The sequence below is a fragment of the Hypoxylon fragiforme genome (genome assembly GCF_022984875.1).
Source record: "Hypoxylon fragiforme strain CBS 206.31 chromosome Unknown GGS25scaffold_8, whole genome shotgun sequence".
In the NCBI taxonomy this organism is placed as follows: Eukaryota; Fungi; Ascomycota; class Sordariomycetes; order Xylariales; family Hypoxylaceae; genus Hypoxylon; species Hypoxylon fragiforme.
The window spans coordinates 885,164-901,394 of NW_026054763.1; the positions used below are offsets into that span (position 1 = coordinate 885,164).

Sequence of the window (16,231 nt, forward strand, 5' to 3'; positions counted from 1 at the left end):
AACTTGATGAGAATACCAATGTCAGCAGTGCAATGTGTCGAAATAAATCTAACCTAGAAAGGCGCAAGCCTAGAACTAGAGAAAGGATTACAGTTACACCCTTTTTTTTCTTGTGTCGCGGATAACCGTGGTGCTGCTACATCGTGGTACCGCAACCTCTGGCCTTATGGGTAGGGATACATGTGTAACTTTTTTTTTGTTGTGTTATATGTAGGTGCATACTAGGTATATGTTTACTTGGAAATTTGGAGGTTTGGCGAAAGGGGGAGGGCGAGAATCAAGACCTCAGCGGCATTGCACTGAGGTGTTCAGGACGGGTAGCACATGCAGCGATGCAGCATATGCATAGACATCACCTATTCACTACACCCTCTAAGCAGCACCAACGGGGACGGGAACCCTCATATTCATCACGGCAATGGTGCGTAATATCCGGATCAAGGGGCTACGCCGGATGTTCGAAGTGGTAGATAGGTAGTAAAAGAAAGAAAGACAAAAAAATACTGGAAAAAAGGGGGGCATTGCATTGTGGGTTGTGTAGTGTAGCGGCCTGTACCCGTTTGGCGTTAGGATAGTAATATAAGTAATTGAATGAGCCACCAATGTCACAGGTTGTTAATTAGGAGCGTAAACCTAGGAGGAGGAGTTATTGCCTAGGTAGGTAAGCAATTAGCTAGAGGGTCACATGGGTGAATTGGGAATTGGGGGGGGAGGAATCATGGAAGCTATAGAAGAAGAGGCGTTATGTAGGGATTCCTTCGTGGAAGTTATGGTAGCATGGTAGGTAGGTAAGTGGGTGGGTGTGTGAATGTGTGTGAGTGGAAGAAGAAAAGAGAGAGAGAGACAGAGAAACAGAGTACTATATTATTTTATCTACTACTAGTTAACTAGTAGTACCTACAACGTACATAACCAAAAAAGTGACCTACCTACCTGGTCTCCTTGTTCCCTTACCCGCATTACCGCATTACCGCATTACCGCATTACCGCTAGACCCCTGTCCCGTGCTTAGGTTTAACCAGATTTGACGTCCCGAAAGCTTCTATGGGACCAATGAAATCTGACGGTTCGGCTCGTTCATTACCAAACGGAGGGATGTAAAAGAAGCCAAACTACCTTAGACAGTTTAGCGCAATGCAGTCAGCGAGTTGCAATGTAACAAAAAGAATAACAGGGAGCGGGGATGGTTGAAGCTAGGTACGTAAATAGAAGGAGCAGCTAACGGCGACCCGACTAACGGGAGGATCTGTATGTAATTACTTACATTTACTTATGGTGCCTAGGTACCCTACCCTAGGTAGGTATGTATGTAGGTACAATACAATACATGCACCATAAGTTGAATACAATACCTAACTTACCTAGGCAGCTGCTAGGTGCATACCTTGTAGGTACCTACACTACATACATCAAAGGTTGATTCTCTAGGGCTGTTGCTAGTAAGGTTAGGTACTAGATAGTCTTGTTATGTACCTACTAGGTTATAACTATAAGTACCTAGGCTTAGTTGCAGCTCAGCTCAGCTCAACTCTCACTTGTATGTAGAATGCCTACAATATTGATATGATGTCTGTCTTAAAGACTTATGTACCTGAAAACTACATACATGTACATATATGTCATCTTATCGTCATCGTCGGTCTACTGTACATTGCCCAGTGGTGTGATATGTATTTATTGTATTGTACTTTGTGACTTGCTCAAAACCCTCCGATGACCTTGCAGGTCCTCCGCATCAACTACTATGTACTTTATGCATACCACCGCAACATCTCGATTGCCATTTCCTCTGATAGATCCTAGACCCCTTGCTTATTTTACGTGTCCGGCGAACCCGGCCGTTCGGGTCTTGGGTCTTGGGTCTTGCTATTTCTCCGTACGCCCCTCCCGTCGACTAACCTGCCCAGTATGATAGTATCTGGGTTACTATGTAGAGCTTGAGTTGCTAGGAGGATAATTATTTGATATATAGTTGATGAACACTTAACAGGTGTGTAGACGTCTATATATCTAAATTCATACCTAAACATCCATACCTACATTTGTGGCGCCGAGGTAGGTACTTACATAGGATATTATTGTGGGCAGAATCTCCTATGTACGAAGTACATATAGTACACACGTAATCTGTATTGAAATAGATGTTCTGGAACACCATCGCGGCATAAAAGAACATCCCATACTGACTTATATTGCATGACCTGAAACGCGACCCATGCCATTATTCACTTTGTTTCTTATACTCACAGTACTGTACCTTCTCAATCTTACTTACATACATATGTATTATGTACCCAACTGCTTCATAGCACATACATAGATATAGTACATATGTACATATGTACATATCAGCTAATTATGTAAGTGGGCGATATGGTCCCCATTATAACCAGGCGTTTAAGTACGCATGACGAAGTTTAGGTATAAACAGGAACCCCCTTATCCACCACTTCAAAAGGAGCCAAAAAAAAAGATATGCATTCACTATGAAAGAAACAAAAAAACAGAGATTACCCGAGAAGAAGAAGAAGAAGAAGAAGAAGAAGAAGAAGAAGAAGAAGAAGAAGAAGAAGAAGAAGAAGAAGAGGAAGGAAAAGAAGCAGAAAAGAATAATGTATAAGGCTGTTCCAAGTCATTTGCTACATGAGGAATTTTGCCTCAAGGCCCGGCCCCTAGCCTACCTAACTACGTACCTGCACCCCACAAGAGGGCAAGGCCGAGGCTGACTGCGTCTGTGGTAATCATATCGCTGGGGTACATCGAAGCCAAGTGGACGCACACAACGGACCACAATGGAACTTGGAAGTCTTGGGCGAATGTATGTATGACTTGGTATACTACATACAGTAATTCAAAAAACACAGCCTCCACCATATGTAGGTAGGTAATTCCAACTTTGAAGGCATAGTGCAAAGTTGCGAGCTCATAATGCCATAATAAAACAAGACACGCGGGAATATGACGAAAGAATGGGTGGGATTCTATTGGCGGCAATGCATCTTTACAACATTCCCGTAAAGGAAGATCACGAGGTACTAGGTAGTAATAATTCGATGTTGGAAAAAGGTCATGCAGAATACTTACGTACCTACCTATGGCCTAGGTATGTATGTCATCCACATCCTTAACATTCAAGGTTGTATTCAAATGTTAATCGTGGTGGCACACCCAACATTGGAGTGACTCAACCGCAATATCGAGAGCGGGAAACACATACGGACCTATACCTAATAGGTATCTACCTACTATCATATACCCTACGGACCCCGCTGCATTCCATCCCAACCTACCATCTGTCTACCACCATTGCTACACAAGTTGCATGCGGCCTCAGGGGTTCTATGATCGTTTGGATGTTGCACGACAGCCGCTTGTAGACCTTCCGTACAACCTTTGAAGCTCACCACAACCATCACAGCAGGAACCGTTCGCTCAACATATCCTGGGCCTCCATATGTCTTGCCAGGTTTCCTTTTAAACATCCTTCATCCTGGTAAATGGTTAGGATTACCATCTCGAATCTGACATCCTTTTCCCATTTAGATACTGTTCCAAATACATAGCGGTTTTTTTTTCAACTTGAGTCCTCTTACCTACATACTTACTTCGTTGTCCTTACTTACTTCGCTTTCGGATCTCAGGCACATTTCTGACGCATCTCAGTTACACAACAAGCGGATGGAGAGTGATTCACTCTCCTGGTATAGAAGTCACAATCAAATACATTGACATAGGAGGACAATCAATCACACACCTGGGTAATTCATCACAATTATAGGAACTAACTCCGTCTATTATACTTATAATAGGCGTCAATTAACTACCTACCTACGTAGTGCATCCCGCAAAACGTTTAGAGTCGGCTTGATTTGGCTTGGATTCCCACACCCCCGGTCAGGGACACCGGGGTCGGCAATCCTTGCTGGATCTCTTCGTGTCGCGGCTTGCAGGTACAGCTAACCAGCTAACCAGATAACCTAGGTACTTGGTTAACAGCTCACGCTGGGGTACTAGGCTTCTAGGCTAGGGTGTGCACAGGTGGATATGTGTTCGGATTAAAAGCCGCAGTTTCATATCTTCCGCCGTCACATATACACAAATTCATTTCCGTATTATAGCAGCAAGGTCGGACTGCTTCTCCAGGAAGGAATTGTGCAGCCGTTGCTGATCAGAGTTTCGGGCCACCCCGTGGAGCCACTACGTTGGGATCTATCCGTCTGCCTTGTATTCCGTTACCGCATTCCCACCTGGAAGCAGACTAGTGCGAACTTCTGGCGCCTACAAGTCTCATACCTGGATCTCTTAGGTCACCAACGGTACCCGAGAACAGCGAACGGGTTTAATAGCATAACAAGTTAAGTGTCTACTGAAGGAAAGCAGCGGTGTGAGAACAAACGGGCACACGCTAAACGCAAACCCTAGTTTAGACAAGGAGGGGGGAAAGGCAAGCTGAAGTGCCCAGAGCCTTGGGTCAAGCCATCGGCATCGTGATTAGCTGACGGGTACCCCGTCATCTGAACCGGAAGGACCTTGCACGCCTGCGTTGCGTGCATCAGGTGCTTATTATCTAGTACCCAGCCCCAGCTTGCACGATCCCTCCATTCCAACGTGACCCCCATGTCCTGAGGGTTAAAGACGGAGGCAAAGAATCCTGAATATTTCTTGTATAGATACAACCTGGGAAGGGAAAAGCATCCACACATCCACCACCTTAGCACCTAGCACCTAGCACACACTCTCTCCATACTCGTCGTGTCGTACTACATGTCTGGCCCTCGCCCGTTGGGTCTAAACCCGTTGGCCTGATTGGTATCCAGCAAGTAACCTGAAGCACAAACTCGAAGGAGAGGGGGGGTACAGACGCAAAAATAAGAAAAACAAGGGAAACGGGAGGGAAAGAGAGCAAATTTCCAATTCTCTACTACTAGAAAATTTGGCCACCCCACCAACAAAATAACATAATAATACTCGCTGACTCGTTCGCATCTGGTCACCCTCCTCAACTTTATTTGCCTGGGAGAGTTACCACCTACCTACCTAGGCATTCAAACAAAATACTCTCAAATTCTCGACGCAACGATTTCCTTGCTGTATCGCACCTGCGAGGTGCAAGTATATTAATTTGTGAACTCAACTCTGTCGGTAACCTCACCGGGGTCCTCCGTGGTGCATACGCAGCCAGCCCGAGCCGGCAAGCCGAGGAAGCTAGCCAACAGCCTACCCGAAGCGTCCCACCCTCTCGGGACAAGCCACCGTTGCATTTGAGGGATTAGAAGCTGGCTACGCCAAACCAGTCAGTAGCCCTTGAAACTCGTCTTGATTTCGGTTACTTTCCATTTCTCTGTTTCCGCTAGGTCAGGTGGCTTTGGATTTCATAGTCGATTTAGCCAAAAGGATAGTCAGTTTATTAGTTAGGATTGTGATTACGGCTAGCGATATTTCCAGAATTCGAATTCAACGCAACCGCCCGCTCCCTTGTGGCGCTTCAAACTATATTTATTTATTTAGTTGGTATCGTACGTCACCGTCAAACGGACCGAGCGAAAGGATCGGTTCGGCCAGCAGCCTCTTCGACGCCGCAGTACTGCCACGAGGGCGGCACAGCAAAACCTTGATCAACCTGTTCATCCAAAAATAAAAACCATAAAAAAAAAGGAAAGGAAAAAACAGAAAGGAGAGAAGGAGAGAATCCTTTTAATCTTGTCTCTAAGATCTAACCATAGCGCTTCGTCGCAAGGATCCCGCCAAGTACAACAAGATATAACAAATATTACAACGCAGCTTTGCCACCGTTGATGATTTTTGGTCTTGTTCTACTTACGTCCCCCCTACTAGGCCATTTTAGCAGACCACGTTTTCTTACAATTCACTGTAAGTAGTACCATACCTACACAAAACATAAAACACAAAACACAAAACATATACATAACCAACACACCTACACTCATATTACTCAGCCATTACTTCCTTTCTATAATTCGGTTACTTACGTAGGTACATATAGGTAGGGGTATGCAATCCTAAGTTTGGAGGTTGGAAGAGAAGGCGTTAAGAATTGTGATTGAAAAAGAAAAGAAAAAAGGAGGAAGAAAATACAGTACCTACCTAGATTTACATACTACTAGGTAGGGAAGTGATACTGCCATTGAGGTGCTAAAAGGTACCCATCATTACCCAGAGCTCAGCAGTCTATTTCAGGTTCTCTAAGCCTAAAAAAGTTGCTGGTAGCTTTTAGAGGCACACGTTTTAGAGAAAGGGCAGTCATTCAACCGAATCAGATTGGGTCTTCCTTCTGCGGCCCGTTCTGCGACCTGTTAGGTCTAACCATCCTGACGGGATTCCGCCATTGCCCATTAGGCGCGAAGTACAAGCCTAAACTTGACTTGATTGGAACAAAAAAAAATTACCCTTTCTTAAGAAGAGGAAGGAAAGGGGTGAAAAAAAAAGAACATTTGAAGAAGGAGTCAATCCATCTCCAAATTTAATGTTCCAAGGTTCCAATTGGAACATCAAACTGCAACTTCCAATAAATAATAACACCTGTGCGACACTACTAGTTATCATCAACATTTGAAGTAGCCCTGGGTCTGGTCCAGTTTGGCCTGGTACAATCAATACATACATCCTACCTACTTTACTACCTACACCTTTTTTAACACTACGCACTACACACTACACACATTACATATTACATATTACATATTACACATTACACATTGCACTGGCATACATACACTACCACTACTACAATTACCACTACCGCTACAATTACAACGACTGACCTTACTTTGCCTCCTTCTTTTTCAACATTTGATACACACTTTGCATTTCGTCGCATCACTTCCTATCCACTACCTGCCTTACCGATTCGATAAACCCGGGGTTGCGACCGTGCGAAGGTTTCCCCATCCTCTCTAGATCATCCATCTGCAGATTTTTATCTGAATTAGGTTTGGGTTTTATTTATTTTTTTCGGTGGACACAGAACACAGACACAGTCACAGACGCACATACTCACTCACTCTCTCTCGCTCGCTCATTTTCACTCTCAACTCATACGCGCGCCGCACACACACGCACACACACACATATACACACACACGCATACAGACGTACATATACATTTACATATACACACACACATATACTTACATACATACGCACATACATACACACATCGCACCCATCCCATCCCCATCCCATTCTATCCTATCCTGCCTGCCTGTCTCCCCTACCTAATTCTTACCGTCTAACCATCGTTGGCATCATTGGCATCATTGACATCTTACCAACACAAACAACACTTGGACCACAGCTGGATGAAACTATCCTCTGTTAGTGAGATCATCCAGCCGCCCTAACCACTCCGCAAGGTAGAATCGACTCTAACTCGGCTAGCCAACTCAATAGCTTGTCTTTGGGAAGTTGTTTTTTTTTAGTCGCCAGCTCATCCGCACCGCACGTACACCCTCCACCCGCAGTAGTTCATCCGCCGTCGGTTCCGTTCTTTTTGATTTTGGTCCACCGGTGCGAATCACCGCTCTCATTAGTCCACCCCAGAAGAAACGCTGCGGCTAGGGGGATCCATTAGCTTCTACGTAGTCAAGTCATTCGAGAAGAAGGAAAAAAAAAGGTACGTTATACGTTTCAATATTACCATTGAAGCTAGGCCTCTCCGGTCGAGTTCCACCTGAAACCTGCCTGCCCTGTGCTGTTCTGTGCTGTTCTGTTCTGTCTTTGCCCTGCGCCGGGCGCGGCAACGAGCGCTCGAATCAACTTACACGGAAAACTGTCTACATACATGCCTCAACCATATTGGGGCATTTTCCAACATACTACATACTACATTAGTACCTACGCTACATCTCCACAGACCCAGTCTCCCGTTTTCTTATCCTCGTTCCTATTCTCATCTCCATCTCCATATCCATCACCATCATCCTTGCAATTGCGGGTCCCTCTAGCTCCGCTTTGGAGAACTGCGTCTGCAATAGCTGTTGTCGTCTAGGTATTGTCCCTGGCCCCAACGCCTACATGTACCTTTTTTCCCTTTGAAAAAAAACCTATATGTACCTATATGTATGTACATGTAGGTAGTAGGTATGCATGTAGGCAGGCAGCTGGGTAGGTCAAAGGCCTCGGCATACATACATAACCCATAACATATACATATACCTGCCTATACATAACATACCTACTTACATCCGCCTATCCATCTATCCATCCATCCATCTACATCACGTAAACGCACATACACTCAAACATCCACACGCGCACGTACACACGCATGCAAAACTACGTACGACCTGACATTATACTACCGCCGGGTCCCTCAGTTACAACCAATGTTGCCATTTTGGACTCTCTACCCACTAAATGCCTTGTCTTTTTTCTACATTTTCCCACCTCACCTAACTAAATTTGGTTTATCAGACGTCAAACCCATTTTTTGCCGTTCTTAAACTTCCGCCGTTGGTTGGTTGGTTTTGCCTTGACTGGCTTTGCTCACCTGCCTTCCGTTTTTTTTTTTTTTTTTTTTTTTTTTTTTTTTTTTCGTTTTACCTTTTATTCTATTTTTTGCCTCCGTCTTTCTCTATCCCCCTCTTACTGCATAAGTTCTTAACAGGTCAGTTATGTTGTTTAATATCGGGGATTCCGTTCTGTACTATTAAAAGCTCGTGTTATCTATGTTGTATGGTTTAATGAAATTCATGGGTTCATGGGTTCATGGGTTTCGATGGGTTTTCATGGGGTTCAATAGGCGAGCATAAATCGTCATTTGAACATTTGATATTCTTGCTTTCCCAAGTTAAACTTGCCTGGTTATTATTCCATTCCGTTTTAAAGGGTTTTAGAGGGTCTTAAAAAGGCCCCCCCCCTTCTTCATACCTTGCGGTCCATTCGCTGACTAAAAACGTCTCTAACTATATTTTTACACCACTGAACTAGTTTCTTATTTTTACTCGGGCCCATTCCAGCTAACGGGCTAGCTAGGCTTTTCCAAGATTCTCTTGCAGCAGCCCCCAAGGGTCATCCCGCAATCAAATTATAGAAGAGTCAGGCCCCTTCTCTTCCTCCCGGCACTACAGACTCCGCCGTCTGTATTGTTAAGGTTCTTCCCCTTCCACCACGGTTGGCCCCGCCATTCCACCTAAATTTCTTTGCGCCGCCGTTCTTAACGCTGCAATCGTCTGTCTTCCTTTTCTCTCTCTCTCCCACATACACACACACCCATACCCATACATACCCCCATATACCCATACCTCTCTTCATCCTCTACTCACACTCCTATTTCTAATTCCTTTCCTCTCTTTCCTTCTCCATTTCTCTCACATACACACACACTCTCTCCCTGACGTTCTTGCATCTTCTTCTACTCGATTAGACCCAATTCTGGGAAAGCTGTTCTAATATCATATTACCAGCTTTACAGTTGCATGGTATCGGCCAGCTTCGGGTAGCCCTTAAAACGAGACTACACTTGTGTAAGCGAGTCTGACAATTTCGGACTCACAAACCGACCACGGCTTAAATTCGCATTTACCCAAGGGATCTTAAGAACTGATATGGTCATCGTCTACTGTGCTATTTTGTTTCGGAAATTGTACATTTGAAGGAGGAAACAGGAAACATTGAGTCATCTGGGTATACTGGTTTCAAAACGCTCGCCGCCTCAGATCCACTTAAAAACCACTTGTCTTCCGGTTGCTACGTGGTTGACTGCTTTCATACTTCATCCTGGCGCCCTTCAGCGTCTTGTTAACGTAGCATGGCAGAAGATCGTCGGAATAAAGGACAACCACCAAGACACGATCAGAGCGAGGAATCTCAATATCTACCAGTTTCTGGTGAAGAAGACGACCGCGCAAGAGGCATTCCTTATCATCCACGGCCCCAAATGGCGACGGGTACAGTAAGATTACCCTCTATCCAAGATCCCCACGGCTCCTATAGCCCGTCGGGTGGTAGGGGTTGGGACCCCAGAGCTGGTGGCTACGGCCCTTCACCTGGCTCTACAAATGGGTACCCTCCTCCTAGCAGCGCACACGCGCCTCCAGCTGCCGGCTACTCTCCCCCTAGTGGTGGTAACGCCTATCCTCCTCCAGGCTCTAACCATCCCTCATATCTTCCACCCGTCCACGCTGCGGCTCCGGACCCCAGAGCCAACTATCCGCCAGACCCGAGAGCATCTCCGTACTTCTCAAGCTACAGCGCTCCGAGCCCGTACGAATTTACGTATAGGGATCGCGGGACCCCAGGAGCTTATCATCCTGATTATGCAAGAGGAGGTGCTGGAGGGGCTGCGGTGATGCAGCAATCTGCTCCCCGGCAGCGAACTTCTATTGCTTGCAGATATTGTAGAAGAAGAAAGGTGAGGCCTAATTACATGAACTGACTGATCTTAATAATTCGTAGATGGACTAATAGAAAATTAGATTCGTTGCAGTGGGTATCAAAATTCGCCCGGAGGGAAATGTACCAACTGCATTAAGATGAACCAGGAATGCGTTTTCCAGCCTGTTTCTTCATCTTCATCCACTGCATTCGTTCCCGTTTCCGCTTTGCCCAACGGTATACCGCCGGGAACACAGCTATTTGGAGCATACGGACAGCCACTAGCAGGCCCATCAAACCTTGCTCCTGCTGGCGGCTATCCGGCTTCGAATCCGCAATACGATCAGCCGCTTCCATCACCAACTGGTTCTTATGGATCTTTTTCGGAGGAGAGGGTTGAATCAGGTAGACGGAGGCCAAGACCTGCAGATGACGAGCACGGAGTGCGCCTACCACCTCCGAGCAATTTTCCCGACGACAATCCCCGAAGACGATCTCCCTCGTCTAGCGGTAGTCCAAGCCATCTACAACCGTTATCGCAACTGCAATCCCAGCCAGCTCCGTATGCTGGGTATGATAATAGGACACCACCGCCTAGGGGAAGCCCATCCGGCCCTTCAGTGGGGGCAAGCACCGCGAGTTCTGTGATGAGCCTCGAAAACATTATGGGCTCTGGCCCTTCGCCTAGCAATGATATTGACCAAAAGATGCTGGGACGTTTGAATCGACGGACATAGGAAAAGGTATAATGATGATCTGCATAAGCCACTGGGTGGCGAGGGGATTATTATACCCATGAGAAACATGGAAAGGACGTGCTAGGAAGGAACTGGGGAAATAGATGGCTGCTGGCGGCTTATTCGAATGGCTAAATCGGCTACACTGGCGACGAGTTTTCGGTGTTATAATCGATTTCCAATTCACGAGTCGGCGGCATTTTAAGCGGCATTTGCATTTAAGAAGGGGCGGCGGCGGCGGCGGCGGCGGCTACGAGTCGAAGGCGTAAAATGCGGTCATCTACGGACGATTACGAAAATATGAGAACGGGCGGCCCGGAAGACTACCTAGATCACTTCTAGTTTGGCAACAAACCCTATTCATAGCATATTGCTTATTTGCTTTTTATTTTCCTTCTGCAGAGATTCTGCGTATACTTAATTATTAAAAAAGACACCTACTCGATGCAAATCTGGGAGGGAACGAGAAGAATGGTTCGCCTCACGGCACAAATTCGAAACATGGTGTTTATTTTGGTTGTATTACATTTTGTCTTTAAGGGCTTCGTCCCTTTACATTGCCCTCAAAACCCAGCTTAGACATGATCTGAACGAGATGTTGACTTTGCACTGCTGCTGGTCCTTAGAAAAAGAGGAGATTAATCTAAAGAAGGAAGAGGGAAAAGAGAAAAAAATTACAAGCTATCACGGACATGTTTGTCCTTGCATTAATAAGTGCCATGTTATCGAGAGTAATAAGTAGCTGTTAGGTGCTATGGTATTTACCTATAATATATTCGAGTACCTGGCGACATTACTTTCGGGGCTCTTTGGCACGGCAGAGAGAGTAGGCTAGTATGCCCAAGGTTGTAGCCTTCATGGACACGTAGAGGATGATGTGAGAAGCTCAAGGGGGTAGCTCAAGGGGGTAGCTAGAGGATAGCTGGGGGAGAGCTGGAGGATACCTAGAGGATAAGGGGCGATTCGTTAGAATAGAAGAAGCAGTGGATCCGAGGAGTGGATACGACGGCCAAGTTTTGATAAGAAAGGGCTGGATTTATTGGTAATTTTGGTCATGGATGCTACTCTGCCACTCGCGCCATGGTCGCGGATTGAGATCCGGTGAGCTTTTCGATACTAATTTGACGTTGACAGCGGTATCCCAGTCGCCGTTACGTTCTGGGGATTTTAGCGACACATTACACGCATACGCTGGTGTCGTCGTGACCTCGCACTGGCATTCTCATCCTGCCTTGAACGAAAGAGGGGAAACGAAAAGCAGTAGCTGGCCCTCCACCGACCGGAAGGCCCCGTTATGTACAATACAAACGGATACCAACGTGGTGAGCAGCAGGATTCACCGACCAATTCTGCTTCCGTGGAGTAAAAGCAAAGGACTAGCAGACAAACTGGCTTGAAAAAAACCATCGGTGAGACGGTGGGGTGCGGTGAGTAGGCGTCCCCATGTGACGAATTTCGGATCGACTTTGCATGTTCTGGTTTTTTTTTTCAAAGCAGAAAATGTTTCCAAGGTACCTAATAGGTTAGGTAGAATTTTGGAGGTACTTGGGATGAAGTAGCTGCCATGTGGGCAGGTAGGTAGATAGATAGCTACTTAAACTTACCTACTTACCTATTCAGGTAGTTAGAGCCTCTCTCTCTGTAGGTATTGGATGAAGGGGCACAGGTATATAAGAGCCCAACAACACCTAACATGCCTCTCCTCAGTAAGGTAGCCTCTTGTAAGAGGATACGTATGATACAAGGTGTTCTAGCCTTGCGGAACCCCAGCAAAAGACCCCTCAGCTACCCTGAATCATGGACGGGGCAGACCGAATATTGACTAAGTTGACTAACGGTTAGTTAAGCCGAATGGACAGCTAATGGGAAAAGCTACTGAAGATACTTCGTATTACCAATGAACATAATAAGCCCTCAAGCTTGTTAGTTGGCCTAAGTGGCGTGGGAGCTCTAGCTTTAGTGTAGAGTAAGGATAACCCCTGGTGGTCCGGCCCATTCAGCAGCAACAAACACAAATCATACTGTTCATAGTAGCGCTCTGTTGCGTACATAGCTACTCCATAGTATCGTGATCCTCTGCTATAGGGTGATCGAGGCTGGGAGGGGGAGTTGGGATGATCGCCGTCCTCACGGCTTCGCGAACTACGCACATACCTACGCACATACATATACATACCTAACCTACATATATACTACATAGGTATACATACGTAGGAGCATCCAGAATAAGCACCTAACCCAAGAAGATAGTCCATTATAGGAATAGGGAGGGGTATGATACCCCGTGTAAAACGGATGAAGAATACCCGTCATCTGTGATACATAACACACCCTGGAGGGAAGGGGAAAAAAGCCCTAATGCCCCAGTTCTCTGCTGCGTGGCCGCTCCAGGTTGCTCAACACTAGCTCCAAGATTCGGCAGAGTAGTGGGACAAACGCGGATGACGCCACGTACCGTACCGTACCGAAACTCTGCGTTTGTTTCTTTGTCTCCATCGTTCGGGGTGATTTCCTCCAACTTGACTGGACCTTGTATAGGTAGTTCGGAGAAAGGGAGGAAGGGGGGGTGTGTGTGTGGGAGGGGAGGGGAGGGGAGGAGAAAAAAAAGGGAAGCTACCTACGTAGTACCTATCGTGTTGGCGTGTTGCGAACTTTTGAAACCAACGGCGCGGTAGGCTTGCTAGGTAGGGCAATATTCAAACTTACATACTTACCTATTTACTATGTTAATTAGTTACCTACTTACCTGCCTACCGGTTTACCGGCCTACCCAGTAAGTAGCCCGGCCAAGCCTCCCTTGGATTACTAATAAACTCCAATATCCTACATAGCACTACTACGACGCTGGTGTTATTACATATGTCGGTTCGGAATACACTAACTAGGGCAAACCAAGTGATTAGTGGTTAGATTAGCTGTCTAATCCTAATGGATATGGCACACATATGTACCTACCTACGACTTTACTACCAACTTACAAGGCATGTTGCGGTAACCACTTACAACACACACTTGCATCAATACAGCATTTTTCTGGTTCACATATAATGTGCTTTCATCCATCCTTATTGCCCAGTCGCTATGGATTCAACTCGTTGCCATTGGAAAGTGTCGGCATACACAGAGCCTAACTGTTGGTCATTCTTCAACACGCGCCCCCCTTTGCTTCCATCGCCTAGATCCTTCATACGCCCTGGATACGGGGTCAAGCCACCCACCCGTCGCCCGAAGAAATCGTATAATACGAGAAACCCTAGAACTAAAGCCGCGATCCTTCGTATAACATCTTTTCACAACTCGTAGCATGACCGAAGCCGAAGTTACCTAGTCTGTAACTAGCATCGATGACTCGCGAGGTACAATAACAGAGCAAATAGAAATAACTACGTCCATCCGTATCCATCGAGCAGGATGGGAGAAGCGTCGATAAAGCCACCGACATCCCCTTATTGCGGCCATACGAATCCCACAAAAGAATATGTTGCGAAATACAAAGATTCTTTGGAGATAAATCAGATGGATAGCCGTGGAGCAAATCCAGTAAACTGCTAGCATTACTCTTGCGCCGTAACCTGTACGTTATATGAACACCATAGTTAGGTACCAAGGTAGGTATACATCACCAAAGTTGCATTCGAAGGGAACCAATCAAGTCCGCTCCGAGCCGGTAGCAAGCTCTCGCCGTAATCTCACTACGATTCTTCCTCGACACTTCTGTGTAGCAAAGTACCTCACCCTTTATTACCATACCTAAAAATAATGGAGAAACATCAAAGAGGAAGCTAGACAAGAAGGCTTTTATGGAAGATAAGCCAACACTCGCGCGATTTATAGCCTTGTGGTGGATTGTTGAGACACGAGCGTTCTACTTGCTCTACCTACCTACTTACATCGCTTTCCCCTATGTCGAATTGCGGTTTGGGTTACACGGTGGTAAGCAAGTGCTTCTTGTAAGCCCACGGAGGTAATTATTCGACTACCAACTACTACCTACTACCTAAAGTAAGTAATTGGATAGAAGATAGACAAGGTCAGTTTGTCTTTTCGATGCGCTCTCGCTTCTCGCGCCCTTTTCCCGTTGTGTGAATTACTACTAGGTGGTAAGAGACACTCTGCACGGAAAGAAACAAAAGCCATGATGGTTACAGAGGCTATGGGCATCTAGGTACGTAGGTATAGATACTTGTATGGCTACTTAGGAATAGCTATCACTAACTAACTAACTAATAAAACACAGAACCGACATAGCGAGCAAGCTTCCTATCCTACTAGGTACCTAACCTCCTTAGATATCATACCTACCGATTTGAATTACGAAACTTTCGAGTCCTGTCTATTCCCACGCCGTCTACCTTACCTACAACATACGTAAGCAGCGTACGAATAGCATTCAACCGGTCTGGATTTAGATACACTACATACAGTTATTGCTTCCCGTTGCCCCTAAGTATCCAAGTACCTACTCATAAATCGCCTATTGTAAAGCAAAGTTCCTCTCAAGGAGATCCTTCTAGCGAATGACCCACGTTCCCCAAGTCCTCACAGTGGCGAGGAGCTCTATAAATGGTGGTAGAAGGCGCGAGAAAGCGGCAGGCAGGAAACCCTCTTAAAAACAGTGTAAACGGCCTACATACCTAGGCCAGAACAGAACCAACTTTCGCCTATTAGGTGCCTAACTCACCTGCTCTGCGATATAAGAATGGGGAAACCCCAAGTTCGATCGAAACATCTGTTGGAACCCCAGGCCAAGCCTGCCCAGCGCCCAGACCAGACGAAGAGGCATGTTTCAAGGGCTCGATCGATAGCTTGATAAGGCTAGCTTGGCTTGCCTTTATGTCTCATCCCGCATCCCGCAAGAGCGCCCGCATATTGGGTTGTTTCTTTGTTTTTTGTTTTTTTTTGTTTTTCGCCTTTTCACATGCTTGTGCTTGTGCTTGTTGACAGGGAAGAAAGGCCACTTCGGCATTTTCTCCAACCAATCATCACCATGCTCGTCGACAGGCAGTGGCGAAACTTTGGCACCCTGAAGAAGCTTTGGGGAAGGAGAGTGCGTGGGTAGATGAGATGGGCAGGGGAGTAGGTTAGGTAGATCCACACCGCAAGTCCACCATCGTCCCTCTTCCGAGACATGACGCTTCTGTCGTAGATAGGCAGGTAGA

General features: G+C 46.1%; 1 protein-coding gene across 1 annotated transcript; it reads left to right on the plus strand.

Annotated features, from left to right (window-relative positions):
- Positions 1-9,442: 9,442 nt before the first annotated feature.
- Positions 9,443-11,601, plus strand: GGS25DRAFT_407182 (uncharacterized protein). The gene is made up of 2 exons (XM_049258469.1): positions 9,443-10,372; positions 10,437-11,601. The coding sequence occupies exons 1-2, from the start codon at positions 9,770-9,772 to the stop codon at positions 11,070-11,072; spliced, it is 1,239 nt and encodes a 412-aa protein (XP_049113751.1). The 5' UTR covers positions 9,443-9,769; the 3' UTR covers positions 11,073-11,601.
- The last annotated feature ends 4,630 nt before the right edge of the window (positions 11,602-16,231 follow it).

Bases quoted from the DNA above. Each gene is read 5' to 3' on its own strand.
- GGS25DRAFT_407182 (XM_049258469.1), top strand. From the start codon at position 9,770: ATGGCAGAAGATCGTCGGAATAAAGGACAACCACCAAGACACGATCAG. The intron at 10,373-10,436 runs GTGAGGCCTAAT...ATAGAAAATTAG, and splicing joins GATATTGTAGAAGAAGAAAG to ATTCGTTGCAGTGGGTATCA.